This window comes from Amphiura filiformis, chromosome 10 (genome assembly GCF_039555335.1).
Source record: "Amphiura filiformis chromosome 10, Afil_fr2py, whole genome shotgun sequence".
Lineage (NCBI taxonomy): Eukaryota > Metazoa > Echinodermata > Ophiuroidea > Amphilepidida > Amphiuridae > Amphiura > Amphiura filiformis.
This window is the reverse complement of record NC_092637.1, coordinates 64,104,701-64,122,260: the sequence shown is the minus strand read 5'-3', so window position 1 is coordinate 64,122,260 and position 17,560 is coordinate 64,104,701. Positions and strand designations below refer to the sequence as shown.

The 17,560-nt window shown below is 38.7% G+C and overlaps 2 protein-coding genes across 2 annotated transcripts in view; one reads left to right on the top strand and one right to left on the bottom strand.

The window, feature by feature from the left end:
- The first annotated feature begins 477 nt into the window (after positions 1 to 477).
- On the top strand, positions 478 to 1,416 carry LOC140162042 (uncharacterized). The gene is made up of 2 exons (XM_072185332.1): positions 478 to 770; positions 1,253 to 1,416. Exons 1-2 carry the CDS (start codon positions 578 to 580, stop codon positions 1,414 to 1,416), a joined length of 357 nt encoding a protein of 118 aa, XP_072041433.1. The 5' UTR covers positions 478 to 577.
- Positions 1,417 to 8,029: 6,613 nt separating this feature from the next.
- LOC140162359 (histidine protein methyltransferase 1 homolog) overlaps positions 8,030 to 17,560 on the bottom strand; it is a 24,296-nt gene continuing 14,765 nt past the window's right edge. The window contains exons 2-8 of the mRNA XM_072185571.1: positions 14,986 to 15,068; positions 14,206 to 14,362; positions 12,931 to 13,094; positions 11,733 to 11,881; positions 10,165 to 10,263; positions 9,575 to 9,690; positions 8,030 to 8,119 (exon numbers count right to left, since the gene is read on the bottom strand). Coding sequence (XP_072041672.1) covers positions 8,064 to 8,119; positions 9,575 to 9,690; positions 10,165 to 10,263; positions 11,733 to 11,881; positions 12,931 to 13,094; positions 14,206 to 14,362; positions 14,986 to 15,068 — 824 coding nt within the window. The 3' untranslated portion in view covers positions 8,030 to 8,063. The remainder of the gene's footprint in view (positions 8,120 to 9,574; positions 9,691 to 10,164; positions 10,264 to 11,732; positions 11,882 to 12,930; positions 13,095 to 14,205; positions 14,363 to 14,985; positions 15,069 to 17,560) is intronic.

The following is a 17,560-nucleotide window of genomic DNA, read 5'->3' as shown; positions in this document are numbered from 1 at the left end:
ATTTGCAAGGATGATGCTAAATTGAGGGACAGTGTGACTATTACAATAACTAAGGGAGAGGCATGGCCCGATGTCAGAGGCAGTTTTAGTACAAGAGGAAGGGTGCACCAACTACCGAAGTATGTAATAACAAAAGACACAAATACTTCATGTCGTAAATGAAGCACTCGTAAAGATAATCATTTTGTTACTGCGCTCGGCCAGAAAACAACTCAACTACAGTAAACTGAGATTACCACAGAAGCGAAATAACAACCAACCAAAAATGTCACGACAATCATCAAGATTACAGCAGGGGGCATCAACAAGCCGTGAACCACTACCACCACCATCACCACCCCAGTCTGGAAACATTAGATAATGCTGGATTGAGGGACAGTGTGACTATTACAATAACTAAGGGAGAGGCATGGCCCGATGTCAGAGGCAGTCTTAGTACAAGCGAGAAAAGGTTATCGCTTGTTGTTGGTGAAAGCAGCTCTGTGCAAATAGTTGACAAAAAGGCGATGCATCAGTGCATTTAATTGGCTTATATGGAGAAGTCATCTCACCTGAGCCAGTAAGAAAAAGACGATGAATGCAGTTAACACTGAATAACAAAAGTTTTGAAATAAATACTTTCAAAGTCATATTTAATTGTAGCGTCTGCCTGTTGACAATTAGGGATGCAACGACCACACCCTGTGGCCACACATTTTGTCGAAATTGCTTACCAGAGCGGCATGGCTCGATGTCAGAGGCAGTTTTAGTACAAGCGAGAAAAAGTTATCGCTTGTTGCTGATAGCAGCTCTGTGCAAATAGTTGACAAAAAAGGCGATGCATCAGTGTATTTAATTGGCTTATATGGAGGAGAAGTCATCTCACCTGAGCCAGTAAGAAAAAGACAATGAATGCAGTTAACACTGAATAACAAGAGTTTTGAAATAAATACTTTCAAAGTCATATTTAATTGTAGCGTCTGCCTGTTGACAATTAAGGATGCAACGACCACACCCTGTGGCCACACATTTTGTCGAAATTGCTTACCAGAGAGGCATGGCTCGATGTCAGAGGCAGTTTTAGTACAAGCGAGAAAAATTAAAGTTATCGCTTGTTGCTGGTGAAAGCAGCTCTGTACAAATAGTTGACAAAAAAGGCGATGTATCAGTGTATTTAATTGGCTTATATGGAGGAGAAACCGCCTCACCTCAAAAAGATGATGAATGCAGTTAACACTGAATAACAAGAGTTTTGAAATAAATACTTTCAAAGACATATTTAATTGTAGCGTCTGCCTGTTGACAATTAGAGATGCAACAACCACACCCTGTGGTCATACATTTTGTCGAAATTGCTTACCAATGGATGATCCTAATGCAGACGTTGTGCGAGCACATCCATGCCCACTATGTCGGCAAGAGTTTATGACTACTTAGGAAGGAAGTTACCGCCTCACCTCAAAAAGATGATGAATGCAGTTAACACTGAATAACAAGAGTTTTGAAATAAATACTTTCTAAGATATATTTAATTGTAGCGTCTGCCTGTTGACAATTAGAGATGCAACAACCACACCATGTGGTCATACATTTTGTCGAAATTGCTTACCAATGGATGATCCTAATGCAGGCGTTGTGCGAGCACATCCATGCCCACTATGTCGGCAAGAGTTTATGACTACTTAGGAAGGAAGTTACCGCCTCACCTCAAAAAGATGATGAATGCAGTTAACACTGAATAACAAGAGTTTTGAAATAAATACTTTCAAAGACATATTTAATTGTAGCGTCTGCCTGTTGACAATTAGAGATGCAACAACCACACCCTGTGGTCATACATTTTGTCGAATTGCTTACCAATGGATGATCCTAATGCAGACGTTGTGCGAGCACATCCATGCCCACTATGTCGGCAAGAGTTTATGACTACTTAGGAAGGAAGTTACTGCCTCACCTCAAAAAGATGATGAATGCAGTTAACACTGAATAACAAGAGTTTTGAAATAAATACTTTCAAAGACATATTTAATTGTAGCGTCTGCCTGTTGACAATTAGAGATGCAACAACCACACCCTGTGGTCATACATTTTGTCGAAATTGCTTACCAATGGATGATCCTAATGCAGGCGTTGTGCGAAAGCACATCCATGCCCACTATGTCGGCAAGAGTTTATGACTACTTAGGAAGGAAGTTACCGCCTCACCCAAAAAGATGATGAATGCAGTTAACACTGAATAACAAGAGTTTTGAAATAAATACTTTCTAAGACATATTTAATTGTAGCGTCTGCCTGTTGACAATTAGAGATGCAACAACCACACCCTGTGGTCATACATTTTGTCGAAATTGCTTACCAATGGATGATCCTAATGCAGACGTTGTGCGAGCACATCCATGCCCACTATGTCGGCAAGAGTTTGACTACTTAGGAAGGAAGTTACCGCCTCACCTCAAAAAGATGATGAATGCAGTTAACACTGAATAACAAGAGTTTTGAAATAAATACTTTCAAAGACATATTTAATTGTAGCGTCTGCCTGTTGACAATTAGAGATGCAACAACCACACCCTGTGGTCATACATTTTGTCGAAATTGGTTACCAATGGATGATCCTAATGCAGACGTTGTGCGAGCACATCCATGCCCACTATGTCGGCAAGAGTTTATGACTACTTAGGAAGGAAGTTACCGCCTCACCTCAAAAAGATGATGAATGCAGTTAACACTGAATAACAAGAGTTTTGAAATAAATACTTTCAAAGACATATTTAATTGTAGCGTCTGCCTGTTGACAATTAGGGATGCAACGACCACACCCTGTGGCCACACATTTTGTCGAAATTGCTTACCAGAGAGGCATGGCTCGATGTCAGAGGCAGTTTTAGTACAAGCGAGAAAAAGTTATCGCTTGTTGCTGGTGAAAGCAGCTCTGTGCAAATAGCTTATATGGAGGAGAAACCATCTCACCTGAGCCAGTAAGAAAAAGACGATGAATGCAGTTAACACTGAATAACAAGAGTTTTGAAATAAATACTTTCAAAGTCATATTTAATTGTAGCGTCTGCCTGTTGACAATTAAGGATGCAACAACCACACCCTGTGGCCATACATTTTGTCGAAATTGCTTACCAATGAATGATCCTAATGCAGACGTTGTGCGAGCACATCCATGCCCACTGTGTCGGCAAGAGTTTATGACTACTTAGGAAGGAAGTTACTGATGAAGGAACTGAAAAAGTAACCTAGTAGAGTATGTCAAAACAGATGGAAAGAACCGATAACTTACTTAAAAAAACATACACCCCCATATGAATTGGTTAAATGTTTTAAAAATCATTGAAGAGATAGCCATATCATGTGTTCACTTCCAAATGGCAGCGCAAGCAGTAGCAAAGCCTCATTGCTTATCTACCTGCAACACCTGTAGCTCTGGAGCTCGACTTCTCAGAAAATCTGGCATGCACAATACAAGAAGAAGTGCAAAGTCTTCACTGGGCTACCAAACAAGTTACTATACATTCATTGGTTATCTGGAGACCAAAAATACCAACAGATCGCACAGAGGACACACATGTTAAAGAACATTGGATGGTATTCAGTAATGATTTACGTCATGATTATCACTTTGTACATAAGATGATCAAGGATATTGTAATTGCTGAATTGAACAATTACACTGTCGGAGTGACGGATGTGCAGCATAATATAAGAGTGCCATGTATTTAGTGATATGTCCAGGGCAGAAGAAGATCTTGGAGTCCCATGATCTTAAAGATTCCAGCAGTGGGCATGGTAAAGGCGAAGTTGACTCTGCTGCTAGTGTGATCAAAACTGCCGCCAGGAAAGCTGTCATAAACGCTGATGATCTTCTACAACAGCTTCTACATCTTGTTAACAGCATTTTCATGCAGACACACAGCAGTCAAGTTCTGCAATTCATGGCAGACACTTTTTTGAGTTGAAACCTGATGACATAGAGCGCGAGTCAAGAGGTACCTATATGAAACTATAGATGGTACTCAAAAGTTGCACTGGGTTTCTTCATGCCATGTAGATGGCCAACTACAAACAAGAAAGTTAAGTTGCTAGTACTGCTTTGAGTGCATGAGTGGAAATTATCATACATGTAGTTGCATCAACTCTGAATATGTTGATCCAGTGAAGGTAGAAACATTTTTCAGTGCACTTAACTGGCTTATATGGAGGAGAAGCCATCTCAGCTGATGAGCCAGTGAAAAAAAGATGGCGAATGCAGTTACAACTGAATAACAAGAGTTTTGAAATAAATATCAAATGTACAAAACAAGGCAACTGTGCAATAATGTTAAGACTGTTTGGGGCCATGATTCAGTTTGGACATGGCAACCTGCAAACGTTTCCCCAAGCTCCTCCAAACCCTCCAACATACGAAGCTTCTTCTGACCATCAACTGTTTAACTCCCAAACCTTTAATGCATGGGGGGGGGGGGGAGTTCAATTTGGAAATGGCAACCTGTAAATATTATCATGCCCTCCTCCACACCCCTACTAACCATGCCCACCAGCTTATTAATTGACTTATTTAAATTTGTGACTTTTAAGTTACAACAGAAAAAAATTCATAAAAACTTTCCTATTCATATCTTTTGTCACAGTCATACAGAGACAGCGCGAGACGAGCAAGGAATGCCCAACACTGGATTCTGCGTGATACCACACACAGAATCCAACAACAATGCTACGATGAATATCGTAGAGCAAACGGCCCCTGTCCAGGAGATGATGAGGTTTACGCCATTGCCAAAACAACACAACAAGTGGCTGTTGAAGTAGGTAAGTGAGATTGTAGATACATTCTGTCATGCTCATTTGACTTGCGACAGCGATAACAATGGTTATGATGTTGCCAACGACAAAACATTTTAACAGAAATACGACAAAGTTCATTCACTAGAAATTGACTACATTACCTGACGGGATGTTTCAAGATATGACTGATTTGATACCACACACAGGATCCAACAACAATGCTATGAGGAGCATCGTCAAGCAAACGGCCCCTGTCCAGGAGATGATGAAGTATACGCCATAGCCAAAACAACACAACAAGTGGCTGCTGAAGTAGGTATACAAGTGAGATTGTACATACATATTTCAAGATATGACTAATTCGAAAGAACTTGTCCTGTTGATTTGCAGTACTATTTGGGTGCTGATTTGAAATTTATTAATGAAATGACAGGGTTGGGTGCATGTAATAGCTCGTTTGACTTGCGACAGCGATAACAATGGTAATGATGTTGCCAACGATGAAACATTTTAACAGAAATATTACGCAAAGTTCATTCACTCTAGAAATTGACTACATTACCTGACGGGATATTTCAAGATATGACTAATTCGGAATAACTTGTCCTGTTGATTTGCAGTACTATTTGGGTGCTGATTTGAAATTTATTAATGAAATGACAGGGTTGGGTGCATGTAATAGCAAATACAGCTGTACTTGGTGTAAGTGCCCTAGGTCTGAAAGACACGATCATGAACTAAAATGGTCCATGTAAGATAAAGAATTGGGTACACGTACCAATGAAGAAATTACTAACTTTAGTACACTACCTATATCAAGAAACATGAGTTGTTTACAAAGCCCAGTACTACCTTTCACTCTCGTTCATAATATTGTCCGGACACCCTTATGCGATGGCCATAATATATGCCGGCAGTAAACCATTGCAAGACAGTCATACATGTATATCAAGTCAAATTAAATGAAAGATTACGTACAATAATAAGTACCTCATCATCTTAATAGGGTTTTCACTAGTTTCCCAGCAGCAACTAGGGTTAATTATGAACTATTGAAACACAGCTTATATGTGGACAGGTTCACCAGGTATGTCACTGTTGTTGGGCCAGGAGATGATGAACAAACTGTTCATGCAAGTAGATATTGAAAAAGTATTGACAAAGTACATAATGCTAATATTTGTATTAGGCTACTTCTTATTAGGCTCAATTTTTTTCGATAAAATCTAAATGTCGATATTTTGATTACTGTATTTTTAAATAATCGAGTACCTGATTAAAAAAAAAATCAATTATTTTTGATTAATAAAAATATCGCCCAAGTCTGGTTAAGTAGCTCTATGCTTCCTGCATTTGGTATTAATGAAGCAGCTATCTACAGCTGATATCGGTATTGATGAAGAAGCTATCTACTGCTGATATCAGTATTGATGAAGAAGCTATCTACTGCTGATATCAGTATTGATGAAGAAGCTATCTACTGCTGATATCAGTATTGATGAAGAAGCTATCTACTGCTGATATCAGTATTGATGAAGAAGCTATCTACTGCTGATATATTGGTATAAAGTAGCCTATGCTTAAATCCTAAAATCAATCTTAAGTCCCAGCCCACCCTAACTATTCCACCCACAGACTTAGATTGATGTAAGTAGCTATCAACTGCTGATAGCAGTATTGATGAAGTAGTTATCTACTGCTGATAAATTGGTATAAAGTAGCCACTTCTTAAATCCTTTAAAATATTTGAAATTTGGGTCAAAATCTGGCTTTTTTATGATTTTTTTGAAAAATCAGCATTTTTTGACCATTTTTGGTGCAAATTTCTCAAAGTTGGTTGAAATTCAAAAAAATTAAAAAACCAGTGCTAGATATTTTGATCTAGTTTTTAAAAATTAATAAAAAAACAACGTTATTTTTGGAATTTTGGGCCAAAAATGGCATTTTGGCCCAAATTTGACCTCACAGATGAACTTATCAAGTCTTTGCCATTCTAAATATGTATACTTTTATATACTTTAGACCAACAATTTAAAAGATGAGGCCCGAAAGTTTCCATAATTCCAGGGTTCAGACCAACCTTAAATTTAGGCCTACACCTATGTCATTTAGGAAAACTTCAATGATGAATTGTGCAGAAAGCAGTTTGGATAAATCATGTCACATATTTGCATTTTCTGCATTTCTGATTCAGATTGCCCACGCTTAAATCTTTTACATCAATTACCAGAATTTTTGAGACATTCAAGATGTGACTGATACACACTACAAGAAGGGCCACAATTATTTTGCCAAACAAGTATTGATCTGTTCAAATGATAAGAATTTTGACTAATTGTATCATTTCAAAGCTGCTTAACATTGACACAATATTAGCTAATCAAGCAATAAACAGTACAATTGCTTGTTTAATAATCATGATGAGAAATAATGTCAATTTCACAGTCAAAATTATATGCCTGTGTGTTTCAGTCTAGAAGTTTCAAAAATTCTGGATATAAACAGTTTGACTTTCCTGACCCCACCATCGACTGACTGTCTACTTTTCACTTTCAAGATTTCCAAGCTAAGGTTCAGTCTTTTAGTGGGGTCAGCAGTGTATATGGCCCCGTGTTAGGGCCACCATATCATTGTTGACCAACCACAGAGAGCTATAAACTGTATTTTGTATTATAATTCTAATAATAATAACGATAAAGAGTGACATAATATATGGCAGTGCCCTCTTTACAGTGGTTCCCTCCCACACTCAGGGCATCATATACATGCATTCAAGATTATAGGCCAGGGCTGACATCTGTGCACTGCACTTTCTAAGAGTCAGGTTGGCCATATGGAGTGAAATTCCTGCACACATTCCTTCCCTTATTTGGTAAGTTGTTTAGAAACAACCAGCTTGCTTACACTAGTGTGACATTGACCCGCCGGACTCATAGGGACCGTTTACAGTACTCTGTAATTAATCAGCATAGTGCAAAAGTGAAAATAAATTTTAGTGCGATTCTTTTTTTTGCGTTGTGCCAATTTTAAATAGTTTAAATTTTAAATTTCTAATTCCAAGCTTCCTTACATTGACAAATACACAGATGAATATATTTGTGTTTCTATTTTAGTGGTGGCTGCTTAGAGCACAAGAAGCGGAAAAAATAAATGTGACCAAAACAAACTTCCACTTTTACACTACAACAACGATATGGACCAATTCACAAATTGCAGGGCCTGTAACAGGTCCTGCATCACCTGAGTCTTGTCCTAGGTTGGAAGGGTCGTCAGAGGTCATCTCCATGGGAACGTCACCTGTTGTCAGATTCATGAGTGAGTTTCATCTTGAGAATCTCTCTTTGGACACCTGCATTTTAAAACAACAGAGAGAAGACAAATGAACTTGAGACAGCCTTATAAAAAGGAAGCCCCGCCAGAGATAAATCTCTGAATTTGAAGGTGCTAATTGATGTATTAATGTTATTGCGTCATTTAGCACCCGTCAAATTCAGAGAAAACATTGTCACTGAATAATTTGATAACCAGGCAGGTTTGGTTCACCCCAGAAGAACTGCTTCTTCTATGAACAAATTACTCTAGTGGGCAATACATACACAGTTCTAGCTAAAATATCTAAACCTCGATCATATGAGCCAACTTGGGTACACACAGATTTTTGCGTCAAGAGTGTAGTACACAAAGACCACACACTTATGGCACAATACAGCTTTTGAGAATTGACCAATCAGTTCGGATACAGTCGGTAGGCAAGGTCAAATCATATAGGTCATGTGATCGTGTTATTCTATGAAAATTGTGCTGATGCAGAACATCCTCTCATGATCGAGAATAGGATATTTTATCTACATCTGTGGCTCGTAACATCTCACAATTATATGATACTTGAAAAACATTCCACCTCAAAAGATACCTGTGATTGAAAGCATACTCAATTGACAATTCTGTTATGCTCTGCATGCTAGCCATATGCATAAGCTTCAACATAATAAGTCGCAAGGTTTGAGATACCGTATTGTTTGTAATAAACGCTCCCCCTCCATTTTTTCTGTGAAAAATTGACAAAAATGCAAACATTTCCATGCTATATCGTGTGAGTATTGCATTGACAAAACCTATGACTCACACTTCCATCCATTCCATTGCCTAATTATGGTAGAATTTCACCAGATTCTTACTTGATGATCCAAGAAAATTATATTTTCCATGGGCGTCGCCATAATACTGTAGCCTTATATCCCTCTTTTTTACAGGAGCACCATCAAGTTTAACCCGATATTTAAGTTTTTTTCACTGACAATTCACCTTCAATAAACGCTCCCTTTTGGAAAAATGCAACGCCCCCGGGGCGTTTTTTACAAACAATACAGTATTTTCTCAAAATATCAAGAGCTATCTTCAGAACCACTGAACCAATACTACGCTTCTTTGTACTCATTTTAAGGCATTTGTCATGCTGATTCCAAATATATTCATGAAAATTTACAATTTTGAAATAAAAAAATTTAAAAAAATGGAACGTGTCGTCTGCAGTTGACACCCGCGTGGAGAGTTTATTATCACCATCCTCATTTTGAGCTCACAAAAATTAATCTCTACACCAGGCCTTGGATTTGAATTTGTTGGGCACCCATTTTCATGGCCACTGCACAAAGACAAATAAGGGCACCGAGGCCAACAAGTGATGAAGGATGCCATCAGTTGACAAAGATCTGGGGCTCCAAGGCCAGAACTTAAAAAGAGCAGGCAATGGCCTCGGTGGCCTCCTTGAAATTCTAGCCCTACTTTATACACAACTACCTACCATCTTTATATTCTTTGCATACATTGATGGTAAAATCTCCTCTCTCCTTCACAAGATCTTCAAACATCCTGGTTCCTCCTCCAACTCCAAAATAATGAGTCTTTGCTGCCACATATCTGAACATTGTTAGTCAAGGAACACCCCCTGTGTGGGAGATTAAGATTGCGTATTCTTCATACCGTTCTCAAGTCAGTAATTTAGATGTTGTTTTTTATTGTATCTCTAAATGTAATGATGAGAAGTATATAAAAGTATACATTTTCAGAAAGGAAATGATGCCACGAATCATACTAGCATAACAGATTCCTGCAAAAATTAACAGTTTTTGAGAAAATCTCAAAATTTGATTTTACTTTACTGACTCGAGGAAGGTATACAGACTATATAGGGTTTGTTTAATTTTTTGCCAATTTATAATAGTGCCTGTACTTAGTTAATTAATATGCAAGTTGGGTATACTGACTGGTATCAGCAACTCATTCACTGAAAAAGCTGCATGGCCGGGTTCTTGTTCACGGCATTCATCAGTAAGTGTGAAGGGATCCAATTGCATGTGCTAACAAATGTAGTGCAATTTCAAGAAAGGATACACTGTTCCTCCAGGACTAAGGAGTGCCTTCAGAACATCATGTAGAACTGGTTGTGATTCAATGCTGTAGATGGTTTCCGATGTCAAAATGATGTCATATCTGTGGAGAAATGGAATGTTAACCATGACCCGAATAAAGCAGTCAATATTTGTTTTATATACCTCATTAATATAGATTTTTGTCATCTGATTGGCTAAAAGGCCTATTTTATTGTTCACACTAGCCATGGTAAAATTTACAAAGAAAGTTTTTCGTTATGAACCAATCGCGTCACTGCAACTGGCAGGCAGCGTTGGCACTGCGTCTGTAATGCGAACACGCCATCGCTGCAGAGAGTTTGATCGGACGCGCACCGATGATGTGAAAATGACTATGCCCGGGAATAGTCTTTTAAAAGACTATTGCCCGGGAATAGTTCAGTTTTTACGTAATTCTTTAAAAGGAGGGCATAGCTAATTCAATGACTGCACTTTTAACCAACCAGATGACAGGAATCTATATATGAGGTATATAATATTAACTCCCATCCAGTACTGTCAAAATACTTTCTTAAGTGCCCTGGACGGTTAAGGGCTCATATTGAAATACCCTACCACGTTTTCACACAGAAAGAAGGCAGGATTCCCCTCGCTAAGCGCACGCCTCAGGAAAGCTCGGTCATAAAACGGATGGATTATATGCATTAGTGATACACCCTGCCCAGGATTTTAACAAAAGAAGGCTAGCACAGGAAGGCTGCAGGATGGCGCACACCTTCCTGTGTAAGGGAATTTCAATATGAGCCCTAATGAAACAAATATGGCACATAATGAGATGACACATTGTTTGGTGGCTACCGAGTGCTGACAAAATATGATCATTACATGGTAATGAGCTATGCAAATGATGTTAACCCCCTGGACACTACTGGTCATCTAACAGCATTTCTGATTGGTTGATAACTTGAACTGCTCATTTCAATTGCCAATTATGACTGGGCTTTAAACTATAAATGGTCAAATTTGCATAAATTTGCAGATGATCCTATTAATACCCTCCTTGATTGGTTCAAAATTGAACACAATATTCATCTTGGGCAATCAGCAGGTAGTTCTCATGGGGTTAATCAAGCAGACAACATGAACAAAGACATCTTTGCAGGGGACACATAATGACCAAAATGAAGACCATCTGCGAGTCTGCAGGGTCAGAAATTTGGCGAGAATCCATTCTTGCAAAGATTCTCGTCAACAAAATTGCACAAATCTAAATGGATTCTCGTAAATATTTATCGAAAATTTATCATACAAAGTTATATGGCGAGAATCAATAGATTCTTGCAAAATTCCACTTGGAGAATCCAATAGTATTTTCGCACTTAGTTGCAAATTTCTGACCCTGGTCTGTGATGGTGCCGACCTATCAACTTTAATAACAATGACATAAATGAAAGATTGTTTAACATCTAACACAGCGGCAACAACAACTGAACAAGATGCCGTTTATGTTGTAAGAATACCCACTTTGACAGCATCTAGTTATTTTGCATATAATTGTTATTTCATATATTGTTCAGTATACAAACTCACTTTGAAGTTATGTCATGGTCTTTTAAGAAAGATTCCAGCCTACTCCAGTCTCCTGCGATAAAGCGACATCTGCCATTGATATCTCCTTTGTCATCTGGAGAATTGAGTAGCACATTGGGCACTGTCATCTCTTCCAATACTTCTTCATTCTGATAAAACAACAACAGACATGATAATTGATGGTGAATGTTTTGTATTTTTTTTAAACCATACCATGGTACATTATCAATCAGTCGAACTGTCTTTTACTGATACACACAAGGATGGTGACTAGAACCAGACAGTGCCCATTGTGTTGGGCACTTTGTACGAAAACATTAGAAACATGTTCAAATATGCAAAATTTCCATGCCTGTTCAAAGTGGACGAAAATGGAGACTAAAAACCCATGGGGTGGAATCAACTTACCGACCCTCTAAATATTTGTCTTGGAAGGGCAACTAAACAATTTTTTTTTAAATGGTCACAAAACCTAATTGTTATTGCAATCACTGCCACTTTACTGGCACTTGCAAAAGAGGCCCAATTTTAGACAGGTTGCGGCATGGCTTTCTGAGTTGGGGCAAGTGATCACTGAGTGGCCAAATTTGATGTCTAACACATGGCACAGAATTGCCATCACTAGGTATATCATATATTGAGCCAATCCCTATTGAGCAGTCCCTTCCTCCTTGTATGAGTCATCCTCATCCACTCCAGTCTTCCTTGTGCTTCAGTAACCTGTAGTACATTGTCACTGGGCGGGAAAAACCTCATGTACTTTTTGCCCTTGAACATGGATGAAGCAAATCATTCAATATAAAGTCTACACCTACAATGTACATGGCTTTATCTATTTTCAAGGGCCAAAAGTAAATATGATGCATTTCCTGCATGTACTTTGGCCCTAGAACATGGATGAAGAAAACCTCTTCAATATAAAGTCTACACCTACAAGGCTTTATCCATGTTCAAGGGCCAAAAGTACATGAGGTTTTCCCACTCAGTGACGTCATGTAGTTTATAATGTGATTTATTGTACAAACACAATCTTAAAGTGAAAGCCCCACTTTTGGTTCAAGTTCCTTGAGGATATATAGTCAAGGATAAAATTTATTCATGTTAATTCTGTTTTGTCTGTCATCAAAGTAACAGGTGTATTCTTCTGTGGAGAACTGGGCAAGCGGGGCTTCCTGTTTAAGCGACATCACAAACTTACATAGTCCTGCAAGGTGACGTTTTCAGCACCATGCTTGAGTGCAAAGATTCCTGGCAGACCAGCCCCACAGCCTAACTCCAACACCTTCTTGTTGGTAAAGTCAATATCAACCTCTTGCAGATAGTGAATTAAGTCTAGAGAACACTCCCAGATTTTCAAACCACCTACATGTTTGCAGAAAAAAACAAAGGTTCAATGCATTAAAAAAAAACACATCTGCCATTATTATTATTACACAGTCTTGTCATACAAAACTTCACCCCACACACTGTTATCGCCCTGATATCTTCATGGCAGAAATCGCCATGGTAGGTTGAATCCACCGCCACGCATGGCCATTTTGTTCCGACCTGTTTAATAGTTTTGAGATGCATAATGGGCCAAAGGACATCTGACTAAGGCTACTGACAATTGCCCGGTGACTGACCTCGCTGTGTGTGAGTGGAGCATGGTACGCCATAGGTCACATGCTTTTAGAGTACCCACGATTGGCCTATACACTGCACTATATAATTCGGCACATATAAAATCAGAATTATTGTCAGTTTTTGAGTTCAAGACGCAAGCTTCTTTCTCAAGACGCAAGCTAACGACTATCATATCTGTTCGACACATATATTCAAGTGCAAGGAACCACATCTGGTTTCTTTAGACGAAATCATTTATGGGAGATATTCATCATTTTCTACCCCGATATCCAAAGATTTTCGTCTGAATATCAAAATTGTGCATAACACATTCACGTGTATTGATCCCGGGTATTGATTTTAGTATCTCTGGTGTACCAAGTAATTATTAGCCGGGCGATGTCGGTGTGCCCCAGGCTCACCTTTTGGCTGTGCCACTTGTGATATGCACTGAAGAAAACAAATATCCTAAAAGTGTAATTGTCGTCATCAACATTTGATTGGTCAGACATATCTCAAGAAACCGGACATGTAGCAACCAGGTTGGTAAAGGCTGGGAACACATAGCTTCACGGCTTCACACATGCCCATACTGGCTTTTTGACGCTTGTGTCATATAACTGTCACACATACGTGTGAAATCACTGCAGACTGAAAAAAAAAATTCCCCAGGAAGATAAAGCAGAATTTCGAACTCATATAGGAAAATGTTCGTCCTAATTCCAACATTTCTATCATAATCTTAAAATTTCCTAGAAATGAGCTTCCGGGATTTTGGACAGATGACTAAACTATATGAATACTGCATTAAAACCGTGCTCAAAGTTATGACCTCAATAATCATTCATTTTTTGAATTGTTTACTTACCTTCGTACACATGAGCCACAAGATCCGAGTGAGCTGATATAGCTTTTATAATGGCACCTTCTTTGTCTCCTCTACTTCTGATCTGTTCTTCTACATCTGATGGGTCCAGGTACTTCAATATGGTAGAACCAACCTTGTGACTGGAAACGGTGATGCTCTGGAATGACAACCATTTAACTGTTCCATGAAAATGAGGTTGACCATTTGTGACATGATCAAGGGGAATGAGTCACATGTCGACCATGGTCGAAAATGAGTATTACATGTTTCTAAAGAGGACATTTAGAGCTTTCAGAAACTGAAAATCCCAAGTCGATACAACTTTTCTTTGCGAAGTTACATCACTATATCAATCGCTGAAAACAACTGAAAACCAAAGAATTTTAACACTTTCTTTGCCAATATCTCAAAATCAATGTTAGCAACATCCGACTCATTCCTCTTGATTGTGTCACATAAAGTGAAGTTGAATGGAACAGTCCATATTTCACCTCATGAAAATATTCTTTCCACTGAACTCATAAACATGCAATATTTGTATATATATACTAATCTGGCTAACCCCTGAGTACTACCTGCCCGTCTAACATTATTGTCTCTGATTGGTCAATTACATGATATATTCACTTTAATCACCAATCAGAATGGAGCTTTGCAAATAATTCACCCCAATTTTTTTGTGTGGTGAAATTATTCTAACAATGTTGCTGATTGGGCGAATTGATAATGAAAACGTCTTTTCGACCAATCGGCAGGTAGTTCTCATTTAACTGTACCTACCTTGTCAATTTCAGACTGTTTATGCACACACACTTCACTGGCTGGTGTCAGGTGATGGTTTCCAGTTTTATCACACTTTATATCTGAAACACAAATTAAAACACAGATTTCAACAATAATTTAATTAACACTTTAAAATTTTATCACCCATAAATTCAAAATAATGGGTCACAAGGATGGGTCAAGCTCCATAAAACATTTCCTGCATACAATGTACATGTAGCATTACAATTGGTTACACATGATGTCATACTGAGGTCAAATTTTAACTATGATTTATTGGACTCTACTTCAACCATTTGGCTCATGCGAGGTCACATTTGCTAGATCAATCAGCACTAAATTATTGACCAGCTTGAAAGTGACTGTTTCTGAGACAGAGGAAAATATCTGAACAAAATGATCAAAGACTTGCACAGAGATATGCAAGGATGCTCAAGCCATAGATCATCTACAAGCCAAGGTGGCAAATGGGACACATGAAGTCACTATGGACCACAATGGCCTCATGACATAGTTCAATAACCTCAATAAAACAACCATAGTGCAAAATTTGACCTCTACCTGCAGAGTATGAGTTTTTGTAGGTCATTCAATGAATGAACAAATAAATTGGGGTTAAAGAACTGTGCCCGGATAGATGAGCATGTTGTGGATCCTAGTGAAAGTGACTGTTTCTGAGAGGGGGGGGGGGATAACTGAACAAAATGACTTGCAGAGAGATATGCAAGGATGCACAAGCCATAGATTATCTACAAGCCAAGGTGGCAAATGGGACACATGAAGTATTCATAGTGCCATATCTGGATAAAATTATACCAAACAGTCAAAGGTCTATTTTAGAACCAATCTTCTGATGGAACAACCTTTATGATGGGACTCATGGGAGCCATTCCCATTTAGGGATTATTTTATTAATGAGTGCAATCAATTGACATGGTTGACTTGTGCAGGGGTGGGGGTGGGGGGGAGGGGCACTTCAATAAGAAATATAGGTTGGGCTGGCACTTTCGCAGTAAGGGGAAATTGGTGCAGTGGCGGCGCCAGGGGGGATAAGAGGGGGCAAATTCCCCCCAGTCAGATCTTTTGCCCCCCCACCTGTTGCACTTTTTGTGGTAATTTTGCACAAAATTAATTGATATTGCCCCCCTGAAATTCACTTTGCCCCTCAATGCCCCCGAAAAAAATTCCTGGCGCGGTGAGAGCAAAATGTAAAAAAATATGGGGTCATTGGGTGAGAGCATTATTTTTAGCATTCGGTGAGAGCAAAATGTAAAAAATATGGGGTCATTGGGTGAGAACATGACCTTTTTTAAATGGAATCTTTGGGTGAGAGCGAAACAGTGCCACAGAAACCTCGAAAATCAATTTCTAGTTCTAAATGGCTTCAAATTTCTTTGTTTTTTTATTATTATTAACAAAATCAGTGATAAATGAAAGTTGCTGTTCAAATTGAACTTTAAGGGTCTTTGGGTGACAGATCAAATAGAAAAATAGGGGGTCTTCGGGTGACCAGGGAGTATGTGTTCGTAAAAAAAATGGGGTCTTTGGGTGACAGTGACGCTGAAAAAAGGGGGTCTTAACAGCCCTACATGTACATGTATACGCGTCATCTCCAAAGTGGGAGTGCCCCCTCCGGCAGGGGTATAGCAAGCTTTCTTGGTGGGGGGGAGGGCACAATAAATGGGTATGAGAAGATACATGTATTGTTGGACTTGTTTCCTTTTTACCTTCCTCTTTTTATGTCCCCTTCTGCTCCCACCCCTCCCCACTGGCCTACGCTTTTTGCCCTGTTTATATTGACAATCAGCAAGTCCTGCAACCAGCAATCTGTCCAAAAATATTGTTTTATTTTATCATGCATTAAAATAAATACTGCCCACATTGCCTTTTAAAAACCATAGGGATTGTAACAGTAATATTTCATGTTTTTGCACAGCCGCCATCGGCGCTGTGCATTGTTTTTACCGCGTTCTTCTTCTTTCTTCTTTCTGTCAACATCATAATCAGCCATCGTAGCCACATGCTTTCAGGCATGATGACCATACTTGGTCAGTAGAACCGTTTGGTCGTGCCACAGATGTCACATGATCAACTTCCGGTCAAATGTCATCCACTTCCGGTCAATGGCCAAAACTTGGATTTTCACTAAAAATGCTACTCCTCCCACATATTACATAGCACCGTAGCGTCACTTACACACATGCATCATCTATAGTCAGTGTCTAAAAGTCCTTCACAGAATTGGGATCAAAGGTCATTAAGGGGTCACTTCCGGTCAAAAACCTAAATAACTTCAAGAATTTTTATCTCGACAACTAAACATAGTAGAATTTTTTAATTAAAATTGGAACAATGCATTTTGTCAGTGTACATAAGGTTTTTTTTTTTTCATTGAGGTCAAAGGTCATTAAGGGGTCAAAAGGTCAATCATAAATTTAAAAAAAATCAAAATTCATGTATAAGTTCCAATTAAGCTGAAATTCACCAGGAATATTCCTTATGACATCCTAAGCACTATGCAATATTTTTGCGGGGTCAAATGTAATTAAGTCAGGATCACTTCCTTCTCGAG